The following is a 16,414-nucleotide window of genomic DNA, read 5'->3' as shown; positions in this document are numbered from 1 at the left end:
GCATTTTGCTAGTAACTGTGTCCAAAATGGACCAACGTTTCCGTCTCATTTTTGTTGACAGCGGGTCAAATGCGGTTACCACCGGAAGACAGGCCTGTCTTTCCCTCACATTTTTTTCAAGCAAGGCATCACGCGAGGTGTTTAATGCTTGTTTATGTGCCTGCTTGATTACCTTCATAGGATATTCTCTATCCCTCAATTTTGTTTTCAACTCCTCCGCTTGTTCCATAAATGTATCAGTTGTAGAGCAATTCCTCTGCTAACGTAAAAAATGGCCGACTGGGAGATTATCCCTAAGGTCCCTGGGATGGAGAGAGCGATAATGGTGGAGCACATTTCTGTCAGTTACTTTATGATGGATATTCGTTGCCAGTTTATGTTCTACCGCAGAGATGTCCACATCAAGATATACCGCAGACATGTTACTGATGGTTCTATTGAACCGCATTCTTTCATCTGCCTGGTTCAACCATTGCAGGAATGGTATCAGCAGGTCCTCTGTGCCTGTTCAGATACAGAGTACATTGTCTATATACCTTCGTCAGAGGTTGATGTTCCTCAAGTACGGATTGGAGGGATGATGGACCACATTCACCTCAAACTGGCCCACATAAATGCAGGCCAGACTTGGGGGGAATGTGGCCCCCATCGAAGTTCCCGCCACCTGCAAGTACAGGTAACCTTGGTACTCAAAAAAAATTCTTTTGAGTGCCAACTCTATACACTGCATGACAAATGTTTGTGGTGTGTCATAAAACCATTCATGTTCCCCCAGGATGCGTGCTGCTGCCACCAGTGTGGCGCCCTGAGGGATACTTGTATATAGGGACTCGATATCAATAGTCACCAATAGTTGGTTCTCTGGGTCAAAATCCACCTCTTTCAAAATGTTCAGTACGTTAGTCGTGTCCTGAACATACGCGTATGTTCAGGAAACGACTGACATACCTTAAAGTTGACACTTACATTTGCTGCAGCACTGTGAGAATGCATTTCCTGCCTTTTAACCTAAGGCTTTGTTTTTTTCTGTTTTCTTCAGCTTGTACTCTACCTTGAGGTACTAAAGCACTTCGCATGAGCAAAATGTATATTATTCAAGGACACATTGCTGGTAATATAAGCCCCCACCCCCAATTTGGTCCAACATTGCTGGGAGTATTAGCCCCCCATCCCCCAATTTTGCTCAACATTGCTGGGAGTATTAGCCCAGCCCCAAAGTTGGCTCAACATTGCTGGGAGCATTAGCCCTCCCATCCCCCAAATTGCTCAACATTGGTGGGAGTAGTAGCCCCCCACCCCCAATTTGGTTCAACATTGCTGGGAGTATTATCCCCCAACCCCCAATTTGGTTCAATATTGCTGGGAGTATTAACCCCCCACCCCCAATTAGCTCAACATTGTTAGGAGCATTAGCCCCCCACCCCACAATTTGGTCAAACATTGCTGGGAATATTAGCCCCCAACCCACACAAATACGTGTTACATTGCTGGAGGTATCCCTCCCTTCCCCCCGCCCTCCATTTGGCTGTAGTTGTACCCTTTCTTTCTCTTGTTTTGTCTTTTGCAGGGTAGTTACATTATTATGTACCTTGAGGTGACTAACTTAGCCTCTGCGACGAATGCGTCAATTAGAGTTGAAGTATTCATATTAGAGGTAGAGTAGAGGGATCACATGCGTGATAGGATGCATGGCTGCACAGTCTCAGATGCAGGAATCATGTTGTGAGGATATTCAGAGTTGAAATACTCCCCTTACAACTGATGGTTGGTCCAAACATTTCAGCACATTGGAAGTACACATCTTAACTGGGAATTCAGATTCGGACTCAGAAGGGGCTCCAAAGCTCCATTCTGCGTTTCCAGAGGCTTCTCGTTTGGAATTTCCGGTCGGATTCGGAGTAACCGAGTGGGTCGGTAAGTAAGGGGTTTTGGGCATCAAAATGCATTGTTCAGGAAAACCGTTTCTGAATATGAACTGGTCGAAAGGTCCGAATCTGAATAGCTCTTGGCTGCCCTTCCGACAGGGCCGACCTTAGGCATGTGCAAGCTGTGCACCTGCACAGGGCCACCAAATACCAGGGGCCACCACAGCAATATATATCCTTAATATAATAATCCTCTGAGGATGGATATATATTTATGTGGGGGCCCCTGGCAGGGATTTGGTGGCCTCTGGCTCTATACAACTTCCAAACACCATGACCCCCCCCCCTATTCACTGGCCTCCGCGCTCCGCCCCACCCGGACCCCCTCTTCCGGGGCCCCCTAACAACGCTCCCTGCCCAGGGCCACCATGAACCTAGAGCCGCCCCTGCTTCCGAACGACATCGTAATCTGCCCACTAGTAGACCTTTGAGTGATAGCTAATGCATTTTGGTTGCAGGAATATATATGCAGGTGAGTACTCAAGTCCTGGGCATCTACAACAATCTCAGGCTCCCCAACGTAGTACTGAATTCTTTGTGGATTCCAAGAGAGAAATTTGCTTCAAAGGAGGGGTTTCTCTCAAGGTCTCATCACAACTACATTAGTAATTCCAATGTGGTAATTTCACACCCGAAATTATTGACACCATGGGTATCATTAATTCCAAGATGTAATATGATTTTTTTTCAGTTTTATGCATTGCAAACTTGACACAAAAGTATCAGGAGCGCTTTACATAAGTACAAGTTGAATTACTCAAAGCCACATTCATTTTTGTTAGGCACGGGGAGAATAAGTGATTTGTCCAAATCACATGATGTTGAGCCTCATTACCGAGACTTGGACCAAGTTTCCCAGTTTTGAGGTTTACCGCCCTAGCTGTTAGACCACATCCTCTCTCACCCTTTTTATGAGTAATGTCCTAAAGATCCCCTATGGAAGGAGGAAGGACACTCCAAATCATTGCCACCACACCCATTTTGGCAAGTTTTTCCAAATTCCGGGTCAATATCCAGGGATTCATTTCAATAGGTTTTATAGATCAAATTCTGCTTTAATGTTACATGAAATTACGGCATTACTTGAAATATCGATGTAGGTAGAATATCCTATTTCTTCCCAAATCAGTAAAAAGAGACTGAAAAGAATAAGAACTTTAGTGAGCAACTGTATAATTTATTTTTCCTAGTTAATAAACTTTTGTAAAGCAGTCCCTGCCCTTATTATAACCATAAACTGCCCTGCTAAGTGTATCCCATAAAGTATAATGCACTACTTACTAAGATGCAATTTACATGTTATGCAATACTGAATGCATTGTTTTTGGCCTTCACTAGCCGACAGAGATTAAATGCCTAATCACCAATGAAGACCTCACAGTGGTCAAACAGTGTATGACTACTGTGCTATCAATATATAAAAGTTGAAAATTATGTCCTAATCACAACCGCCTTGCCCGGGTATAGGTTGAATAAAACCGAATACATTTAACCAAGCTAATAAAGGTGCAAAGAGCGGGAACATTGTCTTGGGACCTGTAGAGAGCAGGTGGAGTAGCGCAGGGGAACACACTGCAAGATTTGTTCACACACATTTGTAAGGCACTAATGTAACTTTTCCAGTTATCCATCCCAACTGGTGCTAGGTTCCCAGAAGATTTGATAGCAATAGCATTAAACAGGTACAGTCTCATTTAAATGTGTCACAAGGAGCTAGATGTGCCAGCGCATGATCATGTACACATTCAGAATTTTGTAAACAGGGTAAGGCAATATCTGTTTTGTTCACCCTCACTAGGTGGCACCGCGAAATCAGGATGCTATGGAAATATCATGGAGGTTCAAACAACTGGAGCTGACTGTGTAACTGCAACGCGAGAAAAGCTATCATATTGTGGTAGGTACCATTTCATTCCTGACAGGCTATCATATTGTGGGTGGTAACATTTAATTTCTGAATAACAGGAACCAACAAACTCATTCTCCGTTTCAATATTATGTAAATATAATTTTAGCGTGCATAACTGCAAGAAACATACAGTCCAGGGCCAATGCAATTATGCGACAAGGAGGGCTTAATAATGCAACAGGGTTAATAAAATTATGCTGGAAAAAAAGACAAATCATGCAGCGTAATGTGGCACATTTTGTAATAGTATATAAACTGTGTTTTCATAGATTACATCCTCACCATGCACTGGTTATTTTCTCCCATATTATATCTGGAGCGAAAAGGTTTCTGCTCATTTAGACCACCTGGGGCCTTATTTATGAAGGCCTTGCGTCAGTTTTGCGCCGCCGGTGCGTCACTTTTTGTGACGCACCAGCGGTGTAAAAATGCGCCTCGTTGCGCCATATTTAAAAAGTGACGCATCTAGGTAGATGCGTCACTTTTTAAACCCCTGCACCACATTATACCTAAGTCAGGAACAATGTATGCAGAGGGGGCGTTCCCCTGCAAAAAGCCTCGTAAGAGTGACGCAGTGAAATCTATGAGATTTCACTGCGTCACTTTTAGGACGCTGTTGCGTCAAAATCTTGCGCCTGCCTCACAGCAGGCGTAAGACTGACGCAAGCCCTTTCACATGGGGCTTTCCCCATGTGAAAGGACGCATTGCTGGAGTTGCGTCACTTTTGTGACACACTCCAGCAATGCGACACTTTTGCGCTTACAGATATGTCAGAAATACTGACGTATCTGTAACTCCTTGCGACATGATGCGTCATACATTAAATTTGACGCATCAGGAATGTCGCAAGGAGTGCACACTGAGAAGTGACGCATCGCTGCTTTCACGCAGCGATGCGTCATTTCTCATAAATGAGGCCCCTGGATTTTTTGGTTTGGGATCAGCTGGACTTGGAATTTTTACTGTAGGTGAACCTCACAACAGCTGTCTCATCCTTAGTAATCACATGGTTAAAGGATTGCACGTGTGTTCCTCTAGTATCTCCTATTAAGATAAAGCTGCTGTAATGCAGAAAGGGTATGGGGTAATTGGCTGGCTACATGTGAACACGTGTGCACACATGTGAGTATTGTGCATGTAAGACAACTTTCATGTGCAACCTGGTATCTGCGCACAGATAGCCTGGCACAGAAGAGACTCTCCAAAGTTAGATAGGATGAGGTCTCTTTGTCTCCTGAGAGCTTCCGTACTAAGGTGAACTTCTACTCTCAGTGAGTAGTGAGCTAACTATAACCTACGCCTCGGCAATGACCTCACATATTATATCACTCATGACATACTCAGTGACATCGCTGACGACATCTTAAAAAGCATCACTGATGATATCATTCAGTGAGTATGAGTGTTTTCAAAACGAGTGTCCAACATATTTATTCCAAGGTACGACAAAAGTAAAAATAGTATACTGGGTATACTACTAATGTGGGATACTATTTTTTTTTAAAATTACTATCTCTCTTTTTTTAATCATTTCTTTTGTATTCATTTTCAATGACAATAATTAATGCAAAACATACATCAGAGTATTAATTGGCAAATCAGTACTAGGAAAAAAACAGAAAATGTAGAAGATGTCAGGCATTGCCTATTAACTAAACAAGATAAAAAATAAGGCAGATATGTTGAAAACAAACATTGTTCACTCTATCCAGCTAGTTGCTGATGCCCATATTTTCTTCCGCATTTTGCGTCTGCTACCACCTTTTAATCTGTACACCACTGATTCCATGTTATATATAGCAAGTAATCTAGCCCTCCATTTTATGAACTTGGGGGGGTCGGAGCTAATCCATTGTGATGTAATACCTGTGCTCGAAATGGCCATTGCAATAAAGACTAATGCCCAGATGCATCAAAGTACTTTTTTGCGATTCATAATTTGCGAAAATTACCAAATCGCAAATTAGGAATCTCAAAATGGTATGCATCATTTTTTTCGCAAATGACCCCCCCCTGCACCCATGAAATGCACTTTTACCTGTAAGTTACATACACACATGTCCCTAAGGACATGTGTGTCTGTAACTTAGCAGTTTTAAAAATGCATTTTTGTGCATTTTTAGACAATTTTGCAAATTACCACGAGGTTCAACTTTGTGGTAATTTGCACTTGCAATTTGTAAAATCGCAAATGTTTTAAGAATGATGCATTGCATTTAAGGAATCGCAATATTGCGATTCCTTAAATGCAATCGCATTTTAGAAAATCGCAAAATTAGCGATTTTCAACCAAAAAATAATTATGCATCTCTAAAAGCATTTTTGGAATCCCAAACGGCCGATTTTAAGGAATCACACCGTTTGCAACTCCAAAAATGCTTGATGCATCTGGGCATAAGCCTATTTCCGATCTAGTCCACCCTGCCATGCTCTGAGTCCGATCTATCCCCATGATCACTAGGACAGATGTTATTTGTATGTATGTTGTATGTATTTTAATGCTTATTAAGCGCAGCTGTCACCCAGCGGGTATCCTGGCGCTGAGATCAGTTCCACCATCAATTCTACAAATTATTCTGCTCTAGGGAAGAGAAAGGTTTTAAGGTCCTTTTGGAATAAAATCAAATTTTGACTGCTCCTCAGTGTTAGAGGTAGAGTGTTCCACATTGTGGCGGCCGTGAAACTAAAGGCGCGGCCGCCCATTCTCACTCTGTTTATTCTAGGGACTTTCACTAGGAACGCTGAGGCGGATCTCAGAGGTCTGGCAGCCTGATACCACGAAAAAAGATTTTGCAATGGTATTGGTCCTTGACCATGCAGTGCTCCAAAAACCAGGCACATAGCCTTATAGGAGATCCTCTGCTGGACCGGCAACCAGTGTAAGATTGCCAGAGCTCCCGCAAAAGACGCCGAGCGAGGTAGGGATAGGGCTAATTTAGCCGCCATGTTTTGAACCCTCTGTAATTTATGGATCAAAACCTTTGGGGCTCCTAGAAGTAGTGCGTTACAGTAGTCTAACCTACTGAGGATGGTGCTACGCACTACTTCTACTCTGGCATCCCGCGGGAGAAGCGGCAGTATCTTCCGTAGAGCACGGAGCAGGCCCATACATGTCCCAACAGTCCTGTTCACCGAGACATCCAATTGTAGGTTCGACTCGAACATAACTCCCAGATTGCGGGCCGAGTCTGCTACCTCCACCGAGCCTGGAATGGAGCTAGGCCAAAAATCTTCCGGCAATGGGCGAGGGAGTCGGTCAGAAGAGCAGTGCAATATCTCCGTCTTTGTGCCATTGAATTGGAGTGAATTGGCTTGCAACCACTTTGCTGTGGCCGACATTCACTGATGGAAGGTGTCCCTCGACACTGCCTCTGAACCCTCAAAAGAAAAAATCAATTGGGTATCATCGGCGTAGTTGATGACTTGAATGCCGAAAGATCTTATAAGTTGTATCAGGGGGCGGAGGTACAGATTAAAAAGAATTGGACTTATCGCCGAACCCTGGGGGACACCCTGGTTTACCTGGCGTATGGCAGAGCGGAACGGTGGTAATGTTACTGCCTGTTGTCTGTTATCCAGATATGATGATAACTAGGCTAGTGCTGAGCCCGTTATTCCCGCATTACCGAGACGGTCCAGAAGGACCTCATGGTTCACCGTGTCGAACGCGGCCGACATGTCAAGCAGTACTAAAAATGCTGACTTGTCCCTGTCGACACGCGTTCCCAGATCATTCAACACGGTAACCAGAGCAGTCTCAGTACCGTGGCCCGGTCTGAAGCCAAACTGAGCTACATCCAGACTGGAGTTGGATTCCAGGAAATTGGCCAAGGCTCTCGTAACCCACTTCTCTAAGATCTTTATCGCGAATGGTAACAGCGAGATAGGCCTGTAATTGGCTGAGCAGAGGGGGTCCAAAGTAGCCTTTTTTAGCAAAGGTGTTACAATAGCCAATTTCCAGCAGTCTGGTACAGATGCAGTAGCTAGCGATTGGCAACAGATAGAGTGGAGCGGGGGAAACAGCTCGTCCTGGAAGGCCTTCCAGATCTTGTGCGGCATGGGATCAAGAGGAGAGCCAGATGATACACAGTTAGCCAGAGAACCAAACTCCTCCAGCGAGGGTATTGGAAAGCTCGGCAACTGACAGGTAGGCTCCTTGTTCATATTTGATTCAGAGGCCGGGTGACCTGGGAACACAGAGGGACAAGAACCAGATGGCATAGGTTGCGTAGAACCCTCAAGGCCCTTCATCATGTTCCTAATTTTGTCATCAAAAGCTGTGGCTAAAGAGTCACAAAGCTCCTGTGACACCAGTGGAGATGGTGTGGCACATGTAGGATTGGCTAAGCTCTTTACCAATTTGAACAGGGTCTGTGATTTGTTCGATGCCTTTGCCAATGTCTCTTCCAAGAATTTGGCTTTGGCATTTCTTAATTGGAGCTTATATTCTAGTAAGATGCCTTTGTAGGTGGCCCTGTCCTGCTCTGAATACCCTTTCCTCCATGTGCGTTCTGCTTGTTTACAGCGTAGCTTCGCCTGGCCGAGTTCCTCGGTGAACCAACCATTGGTCCCTCTGGATCTGTCCTTCAGTTTCCGTAAGGGTGCTACCTCGTCCAAGGTTGTTAAGATTTGCTGACAGAGGGCATCATAGCTCTCACCTACGCTGTTCTTTAACTCAAATGTTCGGGCCAGGAACATAGGTTGCTTAATCTCCTTTAACAGGCGAGTCCATGATCGATTGAATGTAGTACTCCCCGAACTAACTGGTTTTGATAGGGCCGGCTGAGCTACAGTAAAGAGGATCAGTGAGTGGTCGGTCCAACATTGGGTTAGAATGTCCTTCACTGAGATTAGTTCATTATCCGCAAACACCAAGTCCAGTGTATGCCCCTTCGTGTGGGTGGGGGAGAGGACAAGTTGTTCAAGTTGAATGTTCCCACACGCTTGGCAGAGTTCTCGAAAGGCAAGGTCGTGGGGCCCAGAGGGCCACAAATTAAAGTCGCCCAGGACAAGGAACTTGGAGTGGGAATTTGAAAGATCATATATCAGATCGATCAGGGATTGAAGGGCCGCTGTAGTTGACGAGGGTGGTCTATAACACAATAGGCCAGCCATCCACGTACCACCTTGGGTCCCGATAGAAAAGCCCATGAGCTCAAAGCCCTGAATTTCCTTTAGCACAAGCGGTAGGAGGGAGATTGAGTCTCTAAAAATACATCCGACTCCTCCTCCTCTACCAGAGGCACGAGGGACGTGCCTCACGAGATATCCAGGTGGGCACGCCCACCCAAGCTCTACCTCGCAGTCTGATGTGATCCAAGTCTCGGTCACAAACAGAATATCCAGATGGGAGGATTCTATTACCAGGGCAATTTCCGCATAATGCTTAACTAGAGAGCGTACATTCAGAAGTCCACAGGAAAAAAATACCTGAGATTGTGCTCCTCCCCTGCTCTCGAAAGGAACTACCAGCGGGTCCGTCGGAGAGCTCGATGAGCCAGAGGCAGCCCTATGCTCTGCACCGGACGCGTCCGAAACGCGAACGGGCGCAAACGGGCTTACCTCTGGCGCACCTCCGGCGCGTCTACGGCGCGCCCGCTGCGCGCATCCGCTGCGCGTCTGGTTACACATACCTATTTATGGTATTGCGCCGCCCGGGCTTCCGGCTACTAGAGCCTCTAGCCCCACTCAATATGGCGCCTGAAGTGTCCCAAAGGTTAGCCCCACCAAGATGGCGGACGGAAAACACCACCGGAACCCTGGATTGTGATCACCTTGCCAAAAGTCTGGCCTAAGATTAATTCAATGTCTTGTAGATATTTAACAAGCTTAGGACAGGCAAAGAAAACGTGGATCGTATCATCAGCCAGTGCACTACATCTGCTACATGAATTCCCTCATGACTCAGACCACTTAGAGATCTTTCCCGGGGTGTAATATAAATTGAAGGCCGATATATAATTTTGGGCCCTCAAGCTGCCAGTTATTAAAATCTGATTCGCCAATTTGAGAGATGCTTTCAAATCAGTGCCCTCCTGTCTAAATTTCCTGTACCATCTATCGTTCTGGATAGCCAAGTTGTCTGGAAGACCGGATAGTAGCATTTGACAGATTTTCCCAATCCGGGACCTAGTCTCTATAATTCCCACCAGGGGTATTTTCCCAAACTTGACCCACCCCTGTGTCAAGATTTCAACCAAGAAACTCCTAATCTGTAAAAACTTAAAGAAGTGTCTCGTAGGGAGCCCACATTTTTCTTGTAGTTTAGAGAATGAGGTAATTTGAACATTACAGAAAAATCTCCCAAAAAATTAATTCCAAGAACCCCCTAGCTAGTAGTTATCTGGTCCTGAAAGATTGGCGATAGAAACCCTTGTGAAAACAGAAGGGTATGAGCATTTATATTCGAGATACCAAGCTGGTGCCACATTGTTTCCAGATAGCGTAAGCAGATTGAATGATTTTAAATGTTGTTTTCTTATCATGGCTTGGTTCAATAACTTTAGTTAAACATTGTCAAGCATCCTACCCAAGTAAGACTTCATAAATAGTAGGTCTGGCTGATTCAGGGACTACTGCCTTAGCTCCGACCAGCAATATCCCAATTTTTTGTAGTAGTGCTGCCCAGTGATATAGCATTAAAGAAGGTAGTCCCCAGCCCCTCCTAAGTCTTGGAAGAAATTAGCCATTTAACTGCCCTTCTAGCTTTAAGATATTACCATAACAAATATTGTACATACTCTTTCTGCTCTAAAAATGCACAAAGCCGGGATTCTAGGGGTATGGTCTGAAACAAACATAAAAATTTGGGGGAAATCAGCATTTCAATGACATTGCACCGTCCGTGCAACAAAAGATGCAGGTGATCTAATCTTGCAAGTATTTGATCAGTATTTTTTCTAATCTGCAACAAATTCATTTCCGGTATCTGCTCATCTTCATCTGTGATCTTCAATCCCAAATAAGTTGCTGTTGATACGGTTGGAATATCTTCCGGCATTGAGAGTGTACTACCCGGCTTTTATCGGCACTTAACTTATAACCGGAAACAGAACCAAACTGTTTCGCCAGATCAGGGGTACTCATAGTACGGCCCGCGGGCCGCCAGCGGCCCGGCAAGCCTTCCTTGGCGGCCCGCGGACCTTGCAAACATGTACCATTCAAAAAAAAAATGTTATCAAGAGTGTCAGTAAACGCCACTGGTTGCAGCAGCCTGGTCTCGGAGAGGCTCTGCTCTCTGGGGGCCGGGAGATTCGAGCCATAGAGTGGAGCTGCAGGGGCCTCAGAAGAGGTGAAACAGAACAAAGCCTCATTAACACGTTAATGGTCTTTCAAAGACCTGTGAAGTGCTCCGATGGTAAAATGATGCGAGCCGAGCTGAATGAAATAGCCTGAATACAGAAACTGGAAGCAGCGGACAAAATAACGTTTATGCACGGAAAGTAATAATATTCTTAATTTGCAAATAGTAACCGTTTCCTGTATGAAATGAAATAGTCCACCTTCAAACGCGTCATCTTTCTACACTGCTGCCATAAATATTTCAATGCACGTTTCGGGCTAGCGCTGCACAAAGGCAAATGTTGGCGCTTTTGTTCTGAAATGTTGAGCTGACTGTAGGGTTGGCTTTTTTAGACGGACTGTCAGAGTTGCGTATTCAACGATCCTACAGATTATTTTCTATCATTGCTCACCTTTCAAATGTGATAATGAAATGTCTGCCTGTGGCAGGCCACGTAATTAATTGATTATGTCCCTGGGAGAACTCCAAAGACAGGCAAACTCAAGAATCGTCACCTTTTTCGGGAATAGGAAAGGGCTGAATAGCATTTGAAAGCTTAACGAACAGGGCGAAGAGATGAGAAAATGTCTCCACATAAGGTGCTACTAAGGATTCGCCCAAAATTGAATCAAGTGAGGTAGTCAGGGATTAGAAAGATATAGCTAGTTTTATAGTATGTTTAGATGTGTGATAATCACGGGGTGCTATATGAAGAATGCTATGCACATGAATCTGCCTTAATAGACTTGTCTTCTATGCTCACTCACAAGACAATCACTGAATACGATTTCATTGAAAACCTTCAATTATCTTGCTTCAAGGTCACCCAAGATAGAAGCAAATTAGGAGATCGAATAGAACAAACAATTATACGATTGGGAAATGGACAGATGTAGGAAATTGGGTTGTTGGTTGAGGGGAGGGAAAGTCAGGGTAGGACGAGGGGAGGGAGAGTCAGGGGAGGGAGAGAGAGTGAGGGTCAGGGAGGGAGAGGGAGGGAAAGCATCAGGGGAGTGCGAGGGAGGGAGAGAGAGGGAGAGACAGGGTAGGGCGAGGGAGGGAGAGTCAGGGGAAGGAGGGAGGCAGAAGGAGGGAGGGAGGGAGGCAGAAGGAGGGAGGGAGGGAGGCAGAAGGATGGAGGGAGACAGAGGGAGGGAGGAAGACAGAGGGAGTGAGGGAGACAAAGAGAGTGAGGGAGACATAGCAGGTCAGTGGAGGGAGAAAGAGAGAGAGTCAGGGAAGGGAGAGAGAGGGAGAGTCAGGGGAGGGAGGCAGGGGAGGGAGGGAGAGAAGGAGGGAGGAGACTGAGAAGGAGGGAGACAGAGAGGGAGGGAGACAGAGAGAGAGAGGGAGGGAGACAGAGAGAGAGTGTGGGAGACAGAGAGAGTCAGTGGAGAGAGAGAGAGAGTCAGGGAGGGAGAGAGAGGGAGAGTCAGGGGAGGGAGAGAGTCACAGGAGGAAGAGAGAGGGAGAGTCAGGGGAGGGTGAAGGAGGGAGAGGGTGGGGAGGGAGAGGGAGGGTGAGGGAGGGAAAGCGTCAGGGGAGTGCGAGGAAGGGAGAGAGGGAGAGACAGGGTAGGGCGAGGGAGGGAGAGTCAGGGAAGGGAGAGAGAGGGAGAGTCAGGGCGAGGGAGGGAGGGTGAGTGAGGGAAAGCATCAGGGGAGTGCGAGGGAGGGAAAGAGGGAGAGACACAGTAGGACGAGGATGGGAGAGTCAGGGGAGAGGGAGAGTCAGGGGAGGGATGGAGGCTGAAGGAGGAAGGGAGACAGAGGGAGGGAGGGAGACAGAGACAAAGAGAGTGAGGGAGACAAAGAGTCATGGGAGGGAGTGAGAGGGAGAGTCAGGGGAGGGAGAGAGTCACAGGAGGAAGAGAGAGGGAGAGTCAGGGGAGGGTGAAGGAGGGAGAGGGTGGGTCAGGGGAGGGAGAGGGAGGGTGAGGGAGGGAAAGCGTCAGGGGAGTGCGAGGAAGGGAGAGAGGGAGAGACAGGGTAGGGCGAGGAAGGGAGAGTCAGGGAAGGGAGAGAGAGGGAGAGTCAGGGCGAGGGAGGGAGGGTGAGTGAGGGAAAGCATCAGGGGAGTGCGAGGGAGGGAAAGAGGGAGAGACACAGTAGGACGAGGATGGGAGAGTCAGGGGAGAGGGAGAGTCAGGGGAGGGATGGAGGCTGAAGGAGGAAGGGAGACAGAGGGAGGGAGGGAGACAGAGACAAAGAGAGTGAGGGAGACAAAGAGTCAGGGGAGGGAGTGAGAGGGAGAGTCAGGGGAGGGAGTGAGAGGGAGAGTCAGGGGAGGGAGTGAGAGGGAGAGTCAGGGGAGGGAGTGAGAGGGAGAGTCAGGGGAGGGAGAGAGAGGGATAGTCAGGGGAGGGGGAGGGAGGGAGACAGAGAGGGAGGGAGACAGAGAGAGGGAGACAGAGAGGGTGGGAGACAGAGAGGGAGGGAGACAGACAGTTAGAGGGAGGGAGACAGAGAGAGGGAGGGAGACAGAGAGAGGGAGGGAGATAGAGAGAGTGAGGGAGACAGAGGGGGGGGGAGACGGGGAGAGGGAGGGAGATAGACAGAGTGAGGGAGACAGAGGGAGGGAGGGAGACAGGGAGGGAGGGAGGGAGGGAGACAGGGAGGGAGACAGGGGAGGGAGGGAGGTAGAGAGAGAGGGAGGGAGTTAGAGAAAGAGAGGGAGGGAAAGGGACGGAGAGAGGGAGAGAGAGAGGGAGGGAGGTAGAGAAAGAGAGGGAGGGAGGTAGAGAAAGAGAGGGAGGGAGGTAGAGAAAGAGAGGGAGGAAGGGAGAGAGAGAGAGAGAGAGAGAGGGAGAAAGAGGGAGAGAGAGGGAGAGAGAGGGAGAGAGAGGGAGAGAGAGAGAGGGAGAGAGAGAGGGATAGAGAAGGAGAGAAATATGTGTGTGTATGCTGGGTCTGGTGGCTCAGTGGACGAAGAGGTCCACTGCAGGGGCCTGTGTTCAACCTCATGGTCAGTTTTTTTTGTGGCTCTAGCCCCGCCCCCTCTCTCACTGGCCCCGCCTCCAACGGTGCGGCCCTCGGCCACAAACCACACTGTAAATTTGGCCACTGAGAGAAAGTTTGTGAGTACCCATGCGCCAGATCATACAGTACAGGAAGGACAGATCTTATGTTGACCATAGGTAAATTATATTGACACAGTGTGCAGGTTGACACGCGCTTTGTGGATCCTGCTTTTCTCCGATTTTATCTTTTCTAGTTTTAAGAAAATTATTTTAATTTTGCTTCGCATCTTTTTAAAAAATCAACACTCTGTATATGGGAGGGAGTGGTGCCGCGGTAGAGCCCTTGCTTCCCTCACTTCCAGTGGCACGACTGGGGCAGCCATTTTTAGAGTCACACTCTAATCTTGTGCCTGCAGAACCACATAAATATGCTCAAGGTGCTGACGCGCAGTGATAGGTAAATGATATTGACACTGTGTGCAGGTTGACACGCGCTTTGTGGATCCTGCTATTCTCCGATTTTATCTTTTCTAGTTTAAAAAAAATTATTTTCATTTCATGTTATATCTTTGAAAAAATATACACTCTGTATATTTGTGTATCTGTGCATTTGCTCATTAAAAAAATGTAGAGACCGATCTTTTACCTTGCTGCCTCTCTCCCGGTCCACTGCAGCTTGTGCTGTTTGCCAGGAGGGAGTGGTGCCACGGTAGAGCCCTTGCTTTCCTCATTTCCGGTGGCACAACTGGGGCAGCCATTTTTAGACAGTCACTATCTAGTCTTGTGACTGCATAACCACATAAATATGCTCAAGTCGACGACACGAAGCGGGCGCGCCGGCGTTGCGCCAAAGGCAAGCCCATCTGCGCCCGTCTGCGCACCGTTCACACACAGCGCCAGCCACTTTGCCGCTTTTTTGGGAAATTGTGATACTCTGGGACAATCTAGCGTCTCCTCTCAGGTAATGGACAAGCAAAAAGAGGCTGAGGGAAGTGTCCAACTTGTTGCTCTCACAGGGATAGACACCGCAGCCAACTTGACCCTCGGGGATTCCTTGAGCTGTGGGTTGCTGAACGTTTGGTCCCTCTGTAAACACCACTTGGAAACACTGATGCTGATAGAAGTTCATGACCTGGATGTCTTAGTGATGATAGATACCTTGACCCACCCAGACTCTGATTTAGAACTGGGATTAGCCTGTCCTCAGGGCTGTAAAGCTTTTCATAAGTACCGCCCCAATGGGAGAGGAGAAGGAGTTGGAATTCTCTATAAGAAGGTCTGGAATTTTTACCTATAAATATTGATCCGGTCAATGAGGCCGAACTATTGGGCTTTACTTTAAATGACGCTGGGCACCAGGTGTTGACAGGTATTGTCTGTTATAGGCCACCGGGAGTGGCCAGCCTACTTCAACAACAAAAATTGGGTGACGTTTTTAGTAACAAGGCTCTTTTACATGCCATACTCCTTATACTTGGGGACTTCAACCTCTGGCCAAATGGAAGCATGGGCCCAGGGTATAACAACATTTTACAGTTGTGCCTGGATTTGTCCCTCAGTCAATGGGTGGCAGAGCCTACTCATACGGGGGACACACCTTGGATTTGAAATTTGCCAAGTAAGATTTGCAGAAAGAAGTGGAGGTCTCTCCCGTAGGCTGGTCTGATCATTATTTGATTAAATTTGATGTGATGGGCATCAAACAGAATGTCTCTGGCAGGAAGGAGATAAGCCGCTTTCTCAGCAGGGACTGGGAAGGCCTGTTGAGGAAAGCTAGTACAGGCCCTGTATTTAATTTTGAGGGCTTGTTTGAGCCAGGGAAAAATGTGGAGGATAACTATGCCGCCTTCTGCTCACACATTACGGACCATCTTGACCTTATTGCCCCTCAAAAAATGATGAGAAGAGACAGTAAACCCTATGCCCCCTGGTACAATACTGCATTGCAAAATGTAAAACTTGCTTGCAGACAGGCAGAGCGGAGATGGAGGAGAGGGTACTCTATCATAGATAAGGTTATCTGGAAAGAGAAGATTAGTAATTATAAGAATAGTATTATCTCCACTAACACGGAGTACTGTGCTGATGTAAATTTGAAGGCATCTAATAGCTCTAAAAGCATTTTAAAAGTTTTTAATGACATCGCCAATCCATCCTGCACAAACAACAAGACTCCCCACAAGCAGGAGTTGAGTGATAGTTTAGCTGTCTTCTTTGATAATAAGATTAACACTATCATCAAGGGATTTGAAGTGGGTAGTTTGGCTGATATGACCACTGTCCTTCATTGGTCAGGCCAGAGGGCCTGAGAGTGATAATGGAGACCTCGGCTCAGCCA

General features: G+C 46.8%; 1 protein-coding gene across 1 annotated transcript in view; it reads left to right on the top strand.

Annotated features, from left to right (window-relative positions):
• The first annotated feature begins 322 nt into the window (after positions 1 to 322).
• Positions 323 to 16,414, top strand: part of LOC147697176 (lysozyme g-like) — a 185,418-nt gene continuing 169,326 nt past the window's right edge. Inside the window, exons 1-2 of the mRNA XM_086936116.1 lie at positions 323 to 676; positions 3,636 to 3,822. Of these exons, the coding sequence (XP_086792242.1) occupies positions 323 to 676; positions 3,636 to 3,822 (541 nt within the window). The remainder of the gene's footprint in view (positions 677 to 3,635; positions 3,823 to 16,414) is intronic.

This window comes from Lissotriton vulgaris, chromosome 8 (genome assembly GCF_964263255.1).
Source record: "Lissotriton vulgaris chromosome 8, aLisVul1.2, whole genome shotgun sequence".
Lineage (NCBI taxonomy): Eukaryota > Metazoa > Chordata > Amphibia > Caudata > Salamandridae > Lissotriton > Lissotriton vulgaris.
The sequence above is the reverse complement of the archived record's forward strand: the minus strand, read 5'-3'. Positions and strand labels throughout refer to the sequence as shown.